At 42.3% G+C, this 19,570-nt stretch overlaps 1 protein-coding gene across 2 annotated transcripts in view; it reads left to right on the top strand.

The window, feature by feature from the left end:
• Positions 1-19,570, top strand: part of TBCD (tubulin folding cofactor D) — a 108,668-nt gene that overhangs the window by 86,369 nt on the left and 2,729 nt on the right. For both annotated transcript variants that reach the window (XM_048965436.1, XM_048965437.1), the window contains exons 30-37: positions 2,314-2,397; positions 3,734-3,892; positions 4,590-4,728; positions 9,711-9,832; positions 10,717-10,794; positions 15,953-16,042; positions 16,913-17,000; positions 18,357-18,466. In XM_048965436.1, coding sequence (XP_048821393.1) covers positions 2,314-2,397; positions 3,734-3,892; positions 4,590-4,728; positions 9,711-9,832; positions 10,717-10,794; positions 15,953-16,042; positions 16,913-17,000; positions 18,357-18,466 — 870 coding nt within the window. The remainder of the gene's footprint in view (positions 1-2,313; positions 2,398-3,733; positions 3,893-4,589; positions 4,729-9,710; positions 9,833-10,716; positions 10,795-15,952; positions 16,043-16,912; positions 17,001-18,356; positions 18,467-19,570) is intronic.

Here is a 19,570-nt window from a genome sequence, read left to right as displayed (position 1 = left end):
GCTGTTAAAAGTACAGTGGTTTGAGTTGGCTTTCCTAGTTCCTTTGAAGTAGTGCATTGACTCCTAGTTATCGAGCTGCTTTTGTGTTCATGCGTTGTTGTTTCTTGCCAGCAGAGGGAGCAGTTGCTTAATTTGTGGGTAACAAATTCTCAATGGTTGCAAACCATGGTTGTACTGTCTTAGGAAGGTTGCAGAGGCCGTGAAGTTAGTGTGCCTTGCAGGCAGCCATGGTTGGGTGCCTTCTTCCTCATCACACTTCTTTCTGTGACCAGAACAGCCTCAGAGATTTGCTCCTTTCTCCTGCTGTGGACAAAACAGACCAGTCCTGCAGCAACCTTTAAGTTTTTCACTACAGTATTTACAAATGTGTTGAAAAAGGGTAGAGGGAAAATAATCTAAGTTACTCCTATCAGCCTAAGTTAATGTTTGTGTGTTTCTAGTTATATTTTTTATGCAATGATGCCTTGAGCCTCAGCCTTTAATAGTGATTGCCATATGGCAGCAAGGTTCTGTGGGGAATGGAACACGTGGTGTGAATGGAAATTCCAAGAAAATCTAGGGAAGAAGGGAAACAACACAGAACAGCAAGTCAGAGAAGTGTAGGTGCATCTGACATCTCAAACTTAAAAGAGGAAACAAGAATGCAAAGTAGTAAGGATCAAGAGCAGGTCATTCCAGTACGCGCAAGGGAGGAAGCATCTTGGCGTTCCTTCTTCTTTGTCAGCTGTCAGACAGCAAGCAGGCGAGTGGATCTGTAGCTTAGAGGATGTAATAGCACTCGAGTGACACAAGAGTAGCTTGAAGAAAATGTAAGAGCAAGCGTGTAGGGTGGTGAGTCAGAGAATGGAAGAGAGACAGAGCTCTCTGCTTTCAAAATTCAGTGAGTTGCTGAAGCCGATAAGGGAGAAACTGGTGAAGTAAATTAGTCACTCAGTGAGCTTCCGCTTGTAGCAGCTCACAGGTTCCCCTACTGATGTCTTTTTGTCTGTCTGAATTTAAACACAGAACAAAATTCTGCAAAGTGGAAATTTTCAAAGAAATCCTAAGGAAATTGAATTGCCATTAAAATTCAAATGTGCTTTGAGCCCCACATTTTTTTTTTTTTAACCTTCTTTCACAACGTTGGCCAAAATCAACAGTCCCAAAACATGTAAATTGAAGGGGGAAGGGAAGGCTTTTCTCATAGCAAACTATAGCCTGCTGAACACTTTTGTGGCCTCTTAGATATATTTTCTCATTCTGTTTCTTTTAAATTGTTGACTAAGATGGAAAGATAAGGAGAGAATTGCCATTCTCTGCAGAGTCCTTTCCTTTGCTGTGTAATTTTTGTCTTTCTTTAATGGAATCGTGGGAAAGTATAACCAACTGTACTTTCCATATGCAAACTTCACATTTATTTTGACAGATAGTTTGCTAGGACTTGTCCAATCTGACTACAGGTGTTAGAAGTGAGTATCTAAGAGTCAGATACTGTATGAAAAGGGGAGAAAAACATCCTTTGATGAAAGATTGCCAAACTTGTATTAAACTGCTTAGGAAAAAATGATGTCATTTACTGGTTTTTTGTTGTTTTTTTTTTTTACCATTATGACAAGTGTCTCACTCAGTTTTAGACTACATAGGGAACTATTTTTTTCAGTTTATTTTGGAAATTTTGCAGTAGACAGGTGTGCCCTTTTGTAAATTTCTCTCTATGTATTTACTTATTACTAAGAAAGGATGAATGTGCTGGCTCTGGTCAGGAAGGTGGGCATCAAGCAGGTGTTAATGTTATTGAAGCTAATCTTTTTGACAGAATTATTGTAGGAGACAGATTTGAGCCATTCTGAGTCACAGTTTTTCCTGATTCTGGAAGTACTAAGCTTGAAAATTTGTGAAAAGTGTGATGCTTTCAGAAGTGGTTTAAATATTTGTCAAAGCGTCGATTAGTCTTTTTAGAAAAAGAGAATTTGAAGACATAAGACTGAGTTTTGAAAGCAGTTTGCACGCTGCATGTGACCAATGGCTATCAGTGTTGGCCTTCTTAATAACCTGACGATAGCTGGCTGGAATGAAAACCAAGATGGTCAGGTTGGGGATCTGCCTGGAAGCGAGGATGGCTCTCAGTGCAAACATGGGCTTTGCTTTATGGGATGGGGATTTATGCAGTCATATGCACTCCTCCTCTTCCCAAAATACAGTAACTGCTCCCACTGTTCAGTGTTTTCAATGTTTTGTACCTGCTGGTATTTTTGCCAGTGTCTGTTTAGCCTAACTGCTGCTGTATTTGTGAAAGTACTGATTAAGGGCTCTAACATCTTTCTGTTTCAACAGGGTACGTGAAGCTGCTATGACAAGTTTAATGAAAGTGACACTTTTGCTGGTTCAGAATGAAGCAGATTTAATTAATGCCAACATGTATGTTACTTGTTCTCTTTTTGTCTTATCTCTTATAATTGCATTCCAGTCCATACAAGGAAGTATTGCTTATATATTGTATGCTTACTCCTCTGTTGAGCATATGGAACCGTTGATAGAAATGCATGGATTTTACGCCATGTTAGATGCTGACAATATTGTATCTGTGTTTCAGAGAGGCTTACCTCAATGAGAGAAAGTGGGTGGCAGTCTCACTTTACAAATACAGTGCATCTGTGAGATTTGGTCTGTACTTGCAGCCTCTGTGCACGCTGCCAGCATTATTCACTTAAATAGAATAGGAATTCACCCACTTACACAGAGCGCTGCATCATTGGTTTGGAATGTGGTGAAATGTGAAAATGAATTTGTTTTCATTTCTGTCATCTGTATGGAATTATTAACAAGGAAATACATTAAAAACAAAATTTACACTGAGATTCAGATTTTTGATTTCATGAGTATTTGTTCGTGTTCCTAATGGTGAATGCGATTTTTAAGTACAGCTTGAGGTGAAGCAAGATAGATGATGGTTCGTGGACAGAGCATGCCCCTGTTGGCTGAACTGCTGCACGATTTCTAGATTTAAAAACAAGTGAATGACTGTTGGTTGGTGATTCAGACACTTGGTGAATCAGGTGGATTCTAGGAATGCAGCACTCAGCCAATGCCCGCTGTCCAGGGGTTTCCTCCTGTTGGACTTACGCAGAAATTATTGCATCAAACTTAAAAGAGAATCCTTCCAGCTTGATTAAAAGAGAGGGATTCACATTTGTTTGGTGTTGTAGGTCTTACTGTAGCTGAGAGAGTTCTAGCTCTTTCTGATGTCTTAGTTTTCCTGTTGAAGGTGTAAAGCACCTTGTAGAACACAGTTTTATAGCGCAGAGTTTAATTATGGATGCAGAGTAATTGGGATTCAGTTAAATAACTAACCAGAGCTGCATCCTCATGTGGGACAGATAATTTGGGAATAGACCTTGTCTACTGGTACGTCTGCAGTTTTGTACTTGAGAATGTGCTTTTGCCAAGGTTCCTGTCCTGTTTCCATCTGAAACGTTCATCCAGTCCATAAAGCACCATTATTCTCAGATGAAAGGTGATATGTGAATATGCTGTGTAACGTTAGAGTCGTGGCATTTTTTGATTGATACATGGGAAATAGATCTCTAAATATTCTGTCACCATTTTGATTTCTTAAATCCTCTGCATATTCATTACAAAGCATTAAACCAGACTTCTTTCATGTTGGTATGATTTTGATATTGTTGCAGTGATTTCAGTACACATTCTACTCATTATATATGATGAATTGTTCTCTCTCTTTCTATTTTTATAGCTGCAAACAGATAATGTGTTGGCTGGCCCAACAATCAGCTGAAAAAATTGATAAGTTTCGAGCTCATGCAGGATCTGTGTTCCTTACTCTGCTACACTTCGACAGTCCTCCAGTTCCACACATACCTCATCGAGAAGAACTAGAGAGGATATTTCCAAGGTAGAAGATTGAAGAAGCTTTCCTGAATCAGTGGAAATCAAATGTTTGTTTTATTGGGGAATATTTGGTGCTGTTTGTCAAAATTTCATTGAAGTGTTCAATGAATACATGTAAGCATCCAAAACAGACCCACAGAAAAGAACTTGTGGCATGAGTGCCTGTGAAAAACATGATTTCATAAGGAGAGAAGGTGTTCATGGTAATGCTGCTGATGTCTTCCTCTGGATCAGCTCCAATAATTTCTGAACCCACTGGCCAGTTTCATGGTAGGTTAGGGATGGTAGGGGTCATGTCTGCAGGGATAGTTTGGTTGTAAGGAACTTTCAGAGATCAAGTCCAACTGTCTGAGCACTTCAGGACTAACCAAACATGAAAGCATGTTGTAAATGGCATTATTCACATGCCTCTTAAGCACTGGACGAAAGAGTAGTTGCTTTTTCAGCATAGAGAAAAGTCCTTTGGAAAAGGAAACTGTGGTTCAAATGCTGTATCTGAAACAGGACGTGGAGTTGAACAGTGCTTTGCTGACTGCAATCTTAGTGTTTATTTTCCTCATACAGCAATGATTGATTTGGGGTTTTTAGGTAACTCAGGCTTTCTTCACTGATGTTGCTTGAGGAACTATCATAGCACTGTATGGAGATGGAAGTGCACACAGACAAAATTATTTATTTTTTTTCCTTTTCCCTTGCCCCAGGTCAGAGGCCAAAACTCTAAACTGGAATGCTGCATCAGAAGCTTTCCCTCGAATCACCCAGCTTTTAGGTTTGCCTGCATACCAATATTACGTGCTTTTGGGTCTCTCGGTGTCTGTTGGTGGATTAACAGAGACAACGGTAAGAAAGTAGAGTGGCTTCCCTGTTTGGTAGGAGGATGTATTTATTTAATGCCTGCTTTTAACTGTTATTAAAAATATCCTGCAAGTATTTAGGATATTAATTATTAGTTGTCAGTATGTGTTTACTGCATGTTTGGAAAATACAGTTTTTGTTTTGATGTGATTTCTTGAAAAGTGCCACTGAGGTATCAAGAAGTACATTATGAAGCACTGCCTATCATTCAAATGTCAAACTGCACCTCTGAGCTTTGCAATCTCTACTTCATTCTTCCGAGTACAAACTTCTTCCTTATCACTGGTTTTGGTAGTCCCTCATGCTGCCACAATCTTCAAGACTTCAATTATCCTTCTGTCCTTCTTCCACAGTTTGTGTTACTTTCAGAATTATTTATTTCAAGGTATTTGACTTGGTTTAGCTGAGCACGTAATGCGTATGAGAACAATATATTGCAGTAAGGGCACAATTCTGTACACACTGCAAAGAAACAACGATCAGCAACAGAATATTTTGGTCTGTCAGTTAAAGCTTTAAATTGCAGAGGTCCTCTAGGAGCTGATGGTGGCCTAAAGCAGCAGTCAGTATGCAGTCAGTGTTTGAGGGTTTCTAAATCAAAGTGCAGTCTGTAAATAAGTACACTGGAAGAGTGGAGGTGGCAGGAAATGCAGTTTTTGTTGAGAGAACAGCTCCTGCTGCTCACAGGAGGGAGGAGGAGGTCATCGTTCTGTTGTCTCCTATGGCTGCCACTTCTCAGGCTTACCAGGACTGTTTGGAGTGCATCCAAGTGATGGGGTTTGCCTGGTGCCATAGGTTTTGAATTTGTGATCCAAAGATTTCCAAATCCCTGGGGGTTTCATGGAACTGAGGATCTGGTGTCTGCAGCATCCTGTATTTAAGGCAATTTTGACAATTCTGATGTTTCTAAATGTCGACTAATTAGATAGAAACGGCTATTTTTGAAAGTTTGAAAACATATGTTTATTGGTTGGTGACAATAATTAGTGGATAGACAATGTAACTCTTAGCAGATTTTTATAATAGCAGATGTGCGCATGGAATTCAGCTTGCAGTCAAACAGCTAATTACTGGAGGCTCCACCAAAACCAAAGTTATTCTTGTAAGCATAAAAGGGGAGGAAAGTGGTGGGGGAGCAGACAGTCTGACTGCTACCAAGGTCAGATGAAAATTCTTATTCAACATTCTATTTTTTTTCTTTAAGTTCAGTTTGTGCTCAGTTTTGTGAAGTGCAAACACTCGGGTGCTGGTAGCAGCCCTGCCTGCTGCCATCCATCAGTGTATTTTAGGGAAACCTCCTGTGCTTCTTTCAAAACTGCAGTTTTGAAACGTTAACTTTCTGTGACCCTGTGCTCATCCTCAGCACTGAGGCCTTGTTCTGGTTCAGATATTCTCAGGGGGTTTGGCCCTGGAAACAAAGTGACCTCATTCTTTTTTTGAGCCAAATAGAAGAGCAGGAGAGGCTGGAAGTGTGTGCTATTTACACTGGGGATTAAGCAGTGTGTGGTGCTTTACATTTAATACTTACAGTGTGATGTATAAATTACAATCGATGACTCTTGTAGTGACTTGTTTGAAACGATTCCATCCACGCCAGTAGTGATCATTGTTGAATGTCCAGGGACTCATTTAAAACATTGACAATTTGAAGAGCTGCTCCTATTAAATCCGTATGAAAGAAGTAAATTTAAAAACCTTAGGTAAAAGGAAAGGATTATTCAGGTATGTGTTCTGCAGTACTGTGTTCTGCAATCACTTCTTTCTTCCCTCTCTCACTTAAGAAAACTGAGTACACAAATGCAGACTTGGATATAAAAGTTAGAAAGTTCAGCTTTCTCGTATGCTGCATGACCACAGGCTTTTAGGCTTGTCTTTACATCTCCTCAGGGTGTTGGTGGAAGATGGCTGTGCTGTAGTTCAGCGGTCACTGGCCTTCCTTCTATAGTTAAAAATTGCCCAGCAGTACATTTAGTGAGAGCAGTTCTTTACATTTGCTGAGATGTGCTGCATGGAGTATCTCAGAGCCATTGTGGTGGCAGCGGTTGCTGAAAGCATTCCAGCATTTTGAGTGAGGAGGAAAAACAGAAGGTGTTGTTCCCTTCGGCATTCGGCAGCACTGCTGTGTGTGCTTCCTGTGTAAAAGCATCCTCCATAGTTGTATGTATGGCCTGCAGTGATGTGTGTTTCTTACAGCTGCATAAATATCCTCCCAGGACACAGGGATATGAACTGAGCAACAGTGTCCTTTCTGCAGGTCGCAACTGCTGTAGTTTCAGGGCTTGGGTGTAACTTCATGATTGTTGAACCACACGGCATGCAGAATTTTGTCTGATGATTCTCCTCCCCCCCATACAAACTGCAGAGTGTTTCTGGTTTGGGATATGGTTTGGAGCAAACATTATTGGACTTTGATCAGATATGTTAGTTGGGACAAATGAAAATATTGGGACATTCGTAGGTACGAAAAGTGAGAACAGCATCCAGTTCTGAAGCACCTGGTTATGGTGAATTGATGCATGTTGCATTTGAATGAACAGCCTGGAATGTCACTTTCCTAAATGACAGCCCTCCAGCAAAATACACTGAGTCATTTCTGGCATCCTTTTTTACAAAGAAAGAAATAGTGCGAGTTGTTATATTCCCACTTTTCTTAAAACATCCCTGACTTCAGCCCTACTTATTGCCCTCCAAAGACTTGGTGAGTTACAAGGAGTGTTCTGGGTAGAATGAAGGAGACACAGTTTTGCTTGTGCTAAAACTTGAATGATGTGCAGTGGTTTTTCTGTTACTGGGAAAACAGAGCACTGCAGTGCTGTACATTTGTCAGGGTTAGAAATGATCCCAAGCCAGTGTTACTGAGCGCTGCCATCGCGCCTTCCAGACGTGTTACAGGAATGTTTGCACTTTCTCTGTAGGTCTTTCTCTGTTTCAGTGCTTCTTTGAAGGCTGAAGCTTTTAGCAGCCACCTGTAGATAAAAACACTGCTTTTGTAGGAGCTCTTCCTGTAGTTTCTCATTTGCTTTCTGTCTGTGCTGAGGTAGGTGCAGAAGGCTGAATGCTTTCCAGTTCTGCTCTTCTCCCCTCTCCCTAGAGCCATACTTGTGGCCTCTGTGCAGATGCTTTTTTCCTTCCTTATGTTCTGGAGTTGCTGTGTATTTCAACTGTTCTACTGGATGCCTGTTAAGATACCAGGGCTTCTAAGGAGACTGGGCTTAGGTGCAAGACCTTTAGGGCATGTGGGTCTCCAGAACATCTTCAGTGCTGTATCATCCTTTCTCAATGTGCCACACAGAGGGCTTTCAAGATAGGAATGCAAGGAATCACAGCCCTTCTGGGGATCAGGCATCTGTAGAGCTGACAGGCAGCTGAGGTTCCAATGTTCAGCTGTAAATCAAATGTCTGAGTCCATTTCCTTTGAACAAATCCACCCCGCCATTGCCTCAGGACTATTTTCAGAAGTATTGTACTTCAGTTTTACAGCAAGCTGATTGGGAAATGTTTTTGTGACAGCTTATTTAGACACTTTATTTATCCTGAGCTGTGTGTGCTTCTCCCCTTGCTGTAGCTGCACTTCTTACTGGCCTCGCTCGTACTTTTCCCCCGGTTCCAGCATTAAAATCCATGGTTTTACCACCAAATAAAGGGCCCTGTGCTTCATTACCTCCTGTTGGCTGAAGCGATGGCAGAGTTGGGCCTTGGCAAACTGCTGTGTTTCCTAAGAACAAGGTTATTGTCCTTGTCCAGGGCTCCTCTGGAGTTCCTACCCAATGCTGTCTGAGCTCCAACCTGTTAACCTCCTGATTTCCTTTCCCACTCCTCATGCAGCCACCCCAGGGAAAGGTGTGCATTTGCCAGAGTGTGAATTCTGTGTTGTGCCAGTGAGGAAAAATTCTGGAGATGTTCTCTGTAAGTCCTTGTGAGCGTTGGGGTGGTGGCTCAGGTGCTCTTTGGAGGCTGTCTGCATTAAAAAGGAAGCATTCATCTGAGGAGGAAATGGGATGTAGAATGTTTGGTCTGGTATTAAATGGGGAGGTTGGTGGCCCTGCAAGTGGCAGGGGGGTTGGAGATTCGTGACCCTTGAGGTCCCTTCCAACCCTGGCCATTCTGTGATCCTGTGAATGTTGATAAAGTGTTACTTTGTTGTGCTAAGGTTCCATTGGTCTGCACTGTCTATTTGAAAAATGGCCTGGTTTAAAATCTGCTGAGCAGTAGTGGTCTGTCCAGTCCACAGCTTTACTTTGGTATGGCTTTATCTTCTTTCTGCAGTTTTTCTGGTTACCCTGCTGTGTCTCAGTTCTGCACAGCCTCCAAATGGTCCACATGTAGGTGTGCCCCTTTTCTTTTATATAGAACAAATAGCTGAAGTAGCATCCAGTGCAACGCTACAGGTGAGGACCCTCAAATTGCCCTGAAGTTTAATTGCAGATAGTCCAAAGGGACTGCACACAGCTGAACCTTAAACACAGCACCGAAACCTCCACCTGCTGCTGCTCTGAACTGGCTGATTCCCATCTGAAATTAAACCAGGTGTCCTTATTTCTGAGGTGGATTTAGTTTTTAACCGAGTTTACTTCTGGCTTGTGTGCCCTGCTGGAAAGCACCGTGCTGTGAGAGCTCACTGCATTTTTCAGTCACGTCAGCTTGTTCAATAAATGCTTACCCCCCAGAGCTCTTGCTTCTAACTGACAGAGCCATAACTCCAGCATTATTTAAAGCACAGCAGGATAATGATAGTGCTATAGGGATGTTTTGAAAGAAAAAAAATGAGGGATCTTTGTGGACTTTTTTGCTACAATGGCAAAAGTTACAAAGGGTTAAAAAAAACCCACTTTGAACAAGGATTAATGAAAGCAAAATATAATCTTCCTGTCAAACGTTGGTACAGAATGCATGCGCTGTCAGAAGAGCAGCACAGGTGCACAGCAGGTCATTCCCTGAGCCTTGTTCTGAGCTTTCTTCTGCTGCAGCTCAGGTACTCTGCACAGAGCCTTTTTGACTACATGAAGAAAATCCAGAACGATTCCAGCGCCATGGAGGGCTTCTGTGAGACACTGCTGAAGGTCTTTGAGGACAACCTGCGGAACGACCGGTAACTTTGCTTGGTTTCTGTATCTTGAACACAACCATCTGAAGTTGGATGCAGAGAGCATCTTCTTCCACTGTGCCTGAAGCACGTAAACCTGCCTTAATATCTTTGTTTGGAACAGCACACCTTCGCTAAAGCTTGTAACAAAGAAGTGTTGGTAGAATGTTCTGCATGTGCTGTAGTTCAATATGAGGCACCATGTTTCAGCATAATGTTTTTCTATAGTGCAGTACTGGGAGTTAACACTGCTGTGTGCTGTGCAGTGCAGTCTGTGCCTCACATACATGTGAGGTATAATCATGATGTGAAGATTCTCCTTTACAGGTGATTCTTCCTGGCAGTTTATTTCTCTAAGCCTGGCGTACCAAACATGTATAATAGATATTCCTTAGGAAGAAGAAAACAAACAACAGGGCTGTCAGCAGAATTTTAGATTGTATTTTTAGTAATTTTGTTCTTTTTGCAACTGCTGAAATACAATCCATGAGTATAGATTTTTCCAACTGGCACATTGTGTGTTGGCTTATTTGATAAGAGGGCTTTGTGGCTTCTGATACATTTGATGGAATATGGTTAGATGCTAGAACATGTATGTATTTTTGCTACTGCTTTTAACTCTGTTTTCAGGACCCTGCCAGTTTAAACCAGGCATTTTGTTAATTAGCTCTTTTCCCTTTTGGCTGCAGCAGCATGTCCCCCTCTCAGCCAAGGAGGATGATTTAGCCAACACACAGAAGTTACCAAGCAACCCTCCTCTGTGCAAATTAGAGTTCTAATTTAAAGATGTAGGTAGATAGGAAGTTTCTTTCTTTGCTTCTAATTAAAAATAGCATATATATGTATGCCAAGAAGTTTATTTACATTGGTAAATTCTTCTCTTTCATCAGGGTGTCTGTGCCCCTACTGACGATGCTGGACCAAATGCTGGCAAACGGCTGTTTTGATATATTTACCATGCAGGGGAAGTAAGTTGCTGCAAGACTTCTTTGTTTGTTTTGCACTGTGCAACGGGGCTCTTAAATCTTAGGCTGCTGCTGAGCGTTGCTGTGGGTGTGAGTGCATGGGAGTCTGTGCAGATATATGGGTGTAATGCTTAAATGGCAGCTGTGATAAATTTTGGACCAGATAGCCTCCAAAGGGTCTTATTAAAATCTTTGACTCTCATACCAGTGTAGAAGTTGGTTATTGGTTCATTGTGTAACGACCAGGACGTTAATCAAATTCACTTTGCTTTTACCTGGCAGGCTCAGGCCAGCATCAGAGCCCTTTTCCAGCATCCTAAATAGCAGTGTTTTGTAGCATGTTCTTCACTGTGTTGGGAGCCTTTAGCAGTGACAGAATCTTGTTGTGGTGCTGCAAAATAGAATGCCTGCTGCCCATTGCTTCCAAGGCCTTACTGCTTTTCTTAATGTAACTCCAAAGAAGTTAACCAAGATTCTAATAGGAAAAATAAGACAACAGTGCCCCAGATTTTCCATGTGGTGTTCTGCTTCTGGAAAGTATTTAGATCAGGAATGGATAAATGTGAGTAACGTACTCCAGTGTGACATTGTGTGATTTTTGCAGATGTTTCAGAAAAGAACGATTTCAATTTCAATAATATTAAAATGTATTCCACAAACTCTCCTGAGCAGCATCTTGGCACATCTGCAGATACATGTGCAGAGCAATACAACGTGTATGCTGCCCTCATATGTAGTGGATTAGGATCTGCCGATTGGAGACTGATTTGAGCAGATGCATTTGAAATTATTTTATCACATAAAAAGTTTTAATTGAATCTACTCTTGTTTTCGAGACTGTATTTAGATAACCTGCCTTAATTCTGGCAGTACCTTTTTGAGTAAGAGTTTACATTTCATCAAATACTCAGAGACAAAATGAGCGTTGCAGTTGGGTTTGGTAATCATGCCATGATCTGAAACGTGCAGCTCCTGGTGTTCTCTGCTGGGTAGGACAGTGGGTTGTGGTGTAAATGCCAGGTACAGACGGCCCCCCAGATGGGTCACAAACAGAAATGTGTGGTAGGATTATTGCTACTCACTGCTGTGTCAGTGAGACTCAGACTCAGCCCCATGATGCTGTTCTCATTCTTAGTTAAAAGGTTTGAAATTAGGTGCAGGAGGATTAGCAAGGCTGGGAGAGGTTTTGAAGTTGATCCAAATGAATTTGATTCCAGTTTGATGGTGAAGCCCAAAAAGAAAAGTGAAAAATTATTTATTACAGCCCAGTGGATCATTCTGATGGAAAGGAAATGAATGTTGGAACGGGGGGCATGAATTGCAGGAAATAATTACCATATAAAAGGCTGCCCCTAAGGAAATTTGGAGATAGTAAGAGTTGGAGAATTTAGTTCCTGCATGTGATGATTTCTTGGTGATAGGTTACCCTGTGGTCAGAGGTGGCAATCATGAACTGCAGTGCTGAGCTTTGCTGTGCACTAAAAGAGCCTCTGTGCAGTGCAGTTCGCCATTCAGCTGGGCCCAGAGTTGTATTGAGTACAATGTCTGCATTTTCTTACTTAGGCGTGTGCCATTTGGCTGCAGTTAAGGGATGGAGAAACGCAGATCCTGGCTCTGAGGCCTGTGTTGCTGGCTGACACCTTCTTCTTCTTGCATAGAGCATGAACAAATGTGACTTCTGGGTCTGGATTCTTGAGTGGGACCAATTACCACTTCTCCCAAGAACCGTGCTGTGAAAGTGCAGAAACAATGCAAAACGAGCCTGACATTTCAGGCACTGCTTCGTGGCATGGAAGGCCTACTGGTGCATTTGGATATGGATGCTTTCACATAATGTCATCCTAGCTCCCATTTCTTCCCTCTTCTGCGTTTTTTACCAGTTGTGCTGAGTGGAGTGCAAGGGAATTCAGGCTGTTGGGCAGCCTGCACCAGCATTATGCTTACACCAGCTGCTTAATAGTTAACTGCCACTTGATGAGAAGTAGTACTTACAGGTGCATTTTGAGGTTTAAAATGGACATTGTGCAGTACAGTGGACATTTTAAATAATAATAATAGTTAAACATTAGCAACCCAAAGCAGGTAATGCTGTACATGGCTGAATTGCACCAGGATTGATGGCTGCTGGCTGGATCCCTTTGCTGCTCCCTGGGAGCTCAGTGCACAGCTGAAGCAAAGTGCCACACGGTGTCAGCCCACCTCACAGAGGGGTTTTCCTGCCCCCTCACACCTCAGTTTATGAAGTCCAGAATGCACAGCTTTACCTTTCTGCCATAGCTCTTAGCTGGACCTCACTGCATTGTGACAGTCTGCGTGCAGCAGGGCAGGTGGGGCCTCTGGGGGGTTTCTCCTCTTCCTGCATTGTGAGGGCCTGTGGTTACATTGACTGGGATCTGTGGTTGTACTGCTGGGCTCCTTTCTGTGCCAGGGCCCTGCTGGACCTTGCAGGGAGTAGAAGTCACAGAAGTCACAGTAAGCCCCTGGCTGGTGGTTGAAAATGGACCAGCTTCAGTGCCCCTCAGTTAATCAGAAGGCCATCAGGAGCAGCTTTGTTGGTGTGCTTGGCTTAGCTCGAAGCTGCACTGAGTTGTTCTGCCTGCTGTTTCTCAGGCTGTTACTTCTCTCTCATCCTGCAGCATTCATTCAGCAGCAGAGGTTCCTCTCCTGCACTTGGCAGCAATATCTGGGGTTGCTTTCAGCACGCAGTAGTCAGTGTTGTGCTCACAAATGGTGCCAAAATGACGAGACTGGTTGTGGATGCCCCGTCCTTGGAGGTGTTCAAGGCCAGCTTGGATGGGGCCCTGGGCAGCCGGGTCTGGAATTACATACGGAGGTTGGTGGTCCTGCATGTGGCAGGGGGTTGGAGCTTGGTGATCCTTGAGGTCCCTTCTAGCCCAAACCATTCTATGGACAGCGAGCTCCCTGCTGGTGGTAGGATGAGGAGTAGGGAGAGGATGTCCCCACTGACTGCACACTGATGATTTCTATGTATCACATGTTTCTGTGGGCTTTACCAGAATAGCTACATTCTTAGTGCCCAGTAAACCATGGTGCAAAGAAGCAGGGCAGCAGCTGTCCTCTGGTTTCACTGGCACCCCAGCTGATGTCCCAGGCCTTCCTGCATTGCCACGTGTGCCCAGCTGCCATTGTGGAAAGGTGCACACACTGATGCCTTTCCCCAGATGCAGACACTGTTTCTGCTGGCACTGTGACCACACAGGAGAAGGAATTTTCTCAATTTCCTTTAAGGAGGCCAAGCTATTGGAGTCATCTGAGATCATACGTGAGTTAGGTGTAGTTATTACAAATGAAATTGGCAAATGACAGCGCATCTGTTCTAAACACAAAATGCTGCACATAAGGTTATGTGTACTAAATTTATTCCAGATGCTCTTGTTCCATTGGTCTCTTTGTTGCTGTACTCTGCTGCGATGTGCACGTTGCTGAACCAATTTAAAATCTCACCTAATTCACTGACACAGCTGTTCTGTGCTGAAAGCCAGGCATGTATTGCAGGTATTGTAGTTAGCTGTCCGCACAATGTCTTTGTGTAATCATGGGGGAGTGGGAGGAAGGGCAATTCCATCAAGGTAAGAAAAAAGCCTGTCTTAAGAAAGCAGATGCTCTTCCCCTCGTCCGCACAGACAAACCAATGTCTGTAGGCACACACAGACCCACGCAGAGCGATGCCTTTCTCGTAAGGTGTCTCACATGCAATTACTTTCGGCACTTTTCTTAGTTCTCAAAATGTAGAAACAGTGCTGATGTGGCCATGGGCAATGGATGGCAAGGAATTTGCCCTTTCAGCATCCTGTGGGAGTATTTTAACTCAGCCTTGCTGAGGCCACATAGTTCTGAAAGCCACTATCAGCTCTAAAAACTTGTGTTGCCTCGGTGCCAACTTAGTAGATGTGTCAGCTTTTCTCTTTGTGTGCTTTTCAGGACAATATTCAATGTTCTTTAGCTTCAAGGATCCATGGTTTGTTGTTCAGTTTTTTAACCAGGTCCATACTTGCCACTGTGTGCCAGAATTTTGCTAAGATATATTTTTTTATTTAAGTAAAAAATACGTTGTTCCTGTCTGTAAAACTACACGTAACAAGGCTCAGTCACTAACATCACTCCTCTAACCATCTTATTTTCTTGTTTTAATTGTAATGTTACTCAACACATTGCATTATACAGCACTTTTGAATAGTTCATATCCACAGTTTTGAATCACAGTAGCAGAAAATAAATGCTAGGTCTGCTGCTTTACCAACACAGTACAGTGAGATTTGCAGGCTGTGCCATCTAGAAGTCACTGTGTTCAGTTGCCAAAGATGAAATAGGATTGTTGGGTTTGGGGTTTTTGTTTTTTTTTTGCATCTATTGCACTTCAGCTTTGAGTGCAGTGAGTAAAAGATTAAATAATTTGTACTGAAATAAAAGCAATTTTCCCTCTTTGCTGTTCTCTAATAGGTCCTTGAAATAGCACTAACAATACTTGTGTTTGTGTGAGTGTCTGGGAAAGAGCTGTGAGAATTGCATTTCCCAGACTGTGTAGAAAAATAAAAAGAATTTGCTCACTCTATTTAAAGATGGCTTCATGACTGGTACACTGAGCAGAACGGGAAGCCCAGTGTTTAATTACGTTGTCTGGAATCGCTGAAGGAATCCGGGCTTAAAGACTGGTGGAGTATTTAAGGACAGTGTTTATCCCCTTTTGTGCAAAGTTTGGTTAAGACTTTAGGGGACCACCAGGGCACCGCAGTGCTACGTGGAGCACTTCCCTTGTTACGGAATGCTGTAATTCCTGGCTCAGTGTTTCTGCTCATAAGGTGCATTGCTGTAAACACAAGTCCGTGTGCACATAACGACGATGAGAAACCTAATTCACTCCTCAGCATGCAGGTAAAGTAATTCATACTGATTTCTTCACTTCCAGTAAGAAATAATAATAGTGATAAGTTGCCTAGTACTGTGGTAGTGGCCAAACTGCTGTGTGTTTAGCCAAAGCCCACCTCAGGCAGGGTGTGCCGCTGTGCAAGGCGCTGCAAACAGCTCTGGGCAGTGTCTTTCTTCTCTTTTGAATGTTAATTTGTCATCTTTACAGTCATTAGATGTATTTGAAATTCTGTGGCAATCCATTTCTCATCCTTTTCTCTTTCCCCTTTTCCAGCCATCCATTTCCAGTAAAGTTGCTTCACCTTTGTAAAGAAGAGATCAAAAGATCCAAAGACATCCGGAAACTTCGCTCCAGCATAGGAGTGTGAGTCACAGTCAGACAAACAGAGCACATCTTTTGTCTGCTCGTGGTGATGGAAACCTAACACAGTAGGCACCAGATGGAATAAGGATGTAAATGAAAAATGCATACAGATACATGGGATAAGTTAAGTGGTTGGTCAAACGCATGAGAAGGATCAGAAAAGCATTAGCTGCTCTTAAAATAGTGTTGTTTTTGAGGATGTGAGTCGTTTCCTTATTGCTCATAGAGCTCAATTCAGGTGCTGCCAATGGAAGGTACCTATGATTGAGTAGATCTCGCAGGTACACGAGAAAAGGATGAAAACACCAGCAAAATTATTACCTGGTTTTAGGGGAAAAAACCACCCAGCTCAAATAGCAGAGATGAAACCAAAACTGGATGAAGGGACAGAAAGACAAAGTGCTGCAAAGCTGAATGAATGTTCAGTGGTAGAATTTACTTCAATTTCATTTCTCTGTTGACAATATTTTAAGACTGCAAGAATGCCAAAAATGAGAAGGAATCCATGTCTTTGTCTTTCACTCTTACCTCCATGATCTTTTGTTTTATGTGAGAGAGTTTGATTCAAGATGTGAGTTTTTGTGCAAAGACTTTGGGGTTGCCTTCAGTAGCTGTGAAATCACAGTTGTATTTGGCATAAATGTGTGGCATCTCAGTAACCCTTAAGAATTTCAGTGCATTCCCTCTCAGTGTTTGCTTTCCCACAGCACTTAGAATATCAGCTGAGATCTCCTGGGGACAGCAATGCTTCATTGTCTCCCCATGTTGTTTCTTTTAATGTACACCTTCATTCTGATCCTCAAAATGTACTTTTACAGTTATAGCATGAACAAATATTGCTCGAGATCCATATTTTCTTATGCTTTTCAGGTTCTGTGGCCTGATTCAATTTCAGGGAGATATGAGAGAGAAAGTTTTGTTTCAGCTACTTCTCCTCCTTTGCCATCCATTTCCTGTGGTAAGTCTTGAAGAAATTGCATAGTATCAATTGTTACTTTAATATATATGAAGTTTAAAAATAAAATTAAGAATGTTGCTTTAATGCTCTTTGAAGAGACAGTGATGTAATACCAGGTTTTATTTCTCAAGGGTCTGTCCTCTGCTGTGCTGCCACCTGAAGCAGATTAAGTAACTGAAACAGGGCTCGAAAAATGAGCTACTGCTTCTGAGGATGTGCAGGAGAGGATTGTATGTGGGACAACATCACAGGCATTAGAGTTGGTTTTTGTGTGGTTGTTTTTTGTCACTGTAAAGTTTCTGGGAGAACATGAGGTCCATTGTACCAGATGTTGTAGCCCAGACTGGTGGCTGCTGTGGCAGCTGAACCCAGTAATGAGCTTCCAATGGCACTGGTGTTCAGGGCTTCATCTGGGAGTGCTGCAGGAGTGCTGTGAGGAGGTGAGGAGAGGCAGCTCCAGCCCTCAGGTGGTGCAGGAGAAGCAGGGGCTGTCAGATACAACTGCAAGGGCACATAAAAATGTGGCACTGCAGGCCCTGGTTTCTGGCCAATACAAACCTACACTGTTTATTTTAGCACTGATTCCATTGGTGTTCAGGGCAAAATAATATGGTGCTCAGCAAAGCTGGATGCTTTGGAGTTTTGGTCCAAACATTTCCATGCTGTGTTCCCTTGCTACAGAAAGAGAACTTTGCAGGAGGAGCAATGTAAGAACTGAAGATAAATCATGTTGTGTTTACATCATGATATATTTATCTTTTAATAGAGCAGTTGATTTAAATTTGCACCACTGCTCAGGAAATATGCCTATAATTTCTTTGCCTCTCTTTAGTTACCATCAGGCTTCCTTGACAAAAAAAAAAAAAGAAAAGAAAAAATCAGCATTTGTTCCTGTTAGAGTTTTGCAGTCTTCCACATAGTGTCTTTCCACGCACTGTTATCTCAGGAACCAGCCTTGCTTGCTTTTTCTTTATGTGCGTCACATTGCAACTAAACAGTGCTCTGGGAAAAAATCTTGGGTAACTGCTGCTGGATGCTGGAGTCTAAAAACTAATGTTACACAGCCTCTGGGGTGAGGAACATAATTTCTTTGTAGTCCTACAGCAGCCAGCATTGGGGCAGACTTTTGCTCAGTGAACATTTCAAGTAAAGAAATGCTCCGTTAGGCTGTTCTTAACATTTGAATTTACTCCTTGTGAGGGACAGGTCTGAGAAGCAAATGTTTTCCAAAAGGCACTTCTGTGACCCTCATCCCTTCTTCCTCTGCCAGCACCAATAGGGGTGGAAATGCCTGCTGGCCTTTTCCCTGCAGCACTCTGGATACTTTACTAAAGCTTCCTCTGCCTCTTCCCGTAGATACGGAAAACAACAGCCAGTCAAGTTTATGAAATGTTGATAACCTACAGTGAAGTGGTTGATCCTGCCATCATAGACGAGGTGATGGCCATCCTCAGCGATAGTAACTGGTGAGTTGGTTCTCAGATAGTAATAGCAGCTGAAATAGATTTTGTACCACTGAAGCTGAAAGAAAGGCATCCACACCTTTAAGGACTGGAGGTCAGGAAGCTGCACTGACCAACAGTCTGCACTGAGTGATAGGTATTTAATTCTGGCAGCATTTTGGAAGAGAAAGGATCGGTGCAAGCTGTAAGCAGCAATTAACTGAAATGTCTTTGCTCAAATTTCATCTGAGCTCCAGCTGCCCCACGCTCCTCACAGAGTAATATAGGAGAAGGTGTTTTGAAGAATATCAAGAACGTATGTCATACATATTATTATATTAGCTGATTTTTTTCTTCAGTGATATTTCTTGGAAATGAAATATCCAACAAACGTGTTTCAACAACAAGCACACCTTAATGCTGCAGTTCGCATGCTTACATAATTGAACTTGTATTTAATTTCCAGCTTGTTTCTGCATTTGAGCTTAAACAACATATTTGGGAAAAGAAATTAATGTCTGCTATTGGCAGGGGCGGCTGCTTCACGTTTCCCTGAGATTTCAGTACAGCAGTCACAAGTTTGGAAGAACTGGTTATTACTGGCCATTCTGCTTTCTTGCTCGACTACACGTTGGTCTGTAATGTTCTGCCTAGGCTGCTTCGGTGCTGGCTTAGGAAATCCAAATTAACAGCAGGCTTTCTCAGCAGTTTAAACTTCGGCTGCTACAGAAGCAGTTGATAAGGGTTAGGTTGCTGCTGCTTACAGTTGTGAGCTTAGAAGAGGGACACACCAAACTGCTACAGGAAAAAAGCAGTTGTGTGGAGCTGCTCACCAAAACAAAGCAGTGAACTTCATACAGAAAGTTCAGAGAAAATACTCTATTTTCACCTTGCCCCTATGAAGCTGTGACTGCCTGCCTGCTTTATTCCCTGTCACAATATATCCCTTGCACTGAGAGATGAAGAACTTAAAACTTGTTTTATCATGTTAATTTGAACTGTTTACAAAGGAAGATAGATGAAGTCATTGCTGAGTATCATAGAGAGCCCTTCTCAGTGCTAAAGCACAGTAATTGCAGCAGTAAAATAAGCACTAACAGCAGGAAGCCAAACTAAATATTTGGGGAA

The sequence above is a fragment of the Lagopus muta genome, chromosome 18, assembly GCF_023343835.1.
Source record: "Lagopus muta isolate bLagMut1 chromosome 18, bLagMut1 primary, whole genome shotgun sequence".
In the NCBI taxonomy this organism is placed as follows: Eukaryota; Metazoa; Chordata; class Aves; order Galliformes; family Phasianidae; genus Lagopus; species Lagopus muta.
This window is presented reverse-complemented; position numbering and strand designations above follow the sequence as displayed.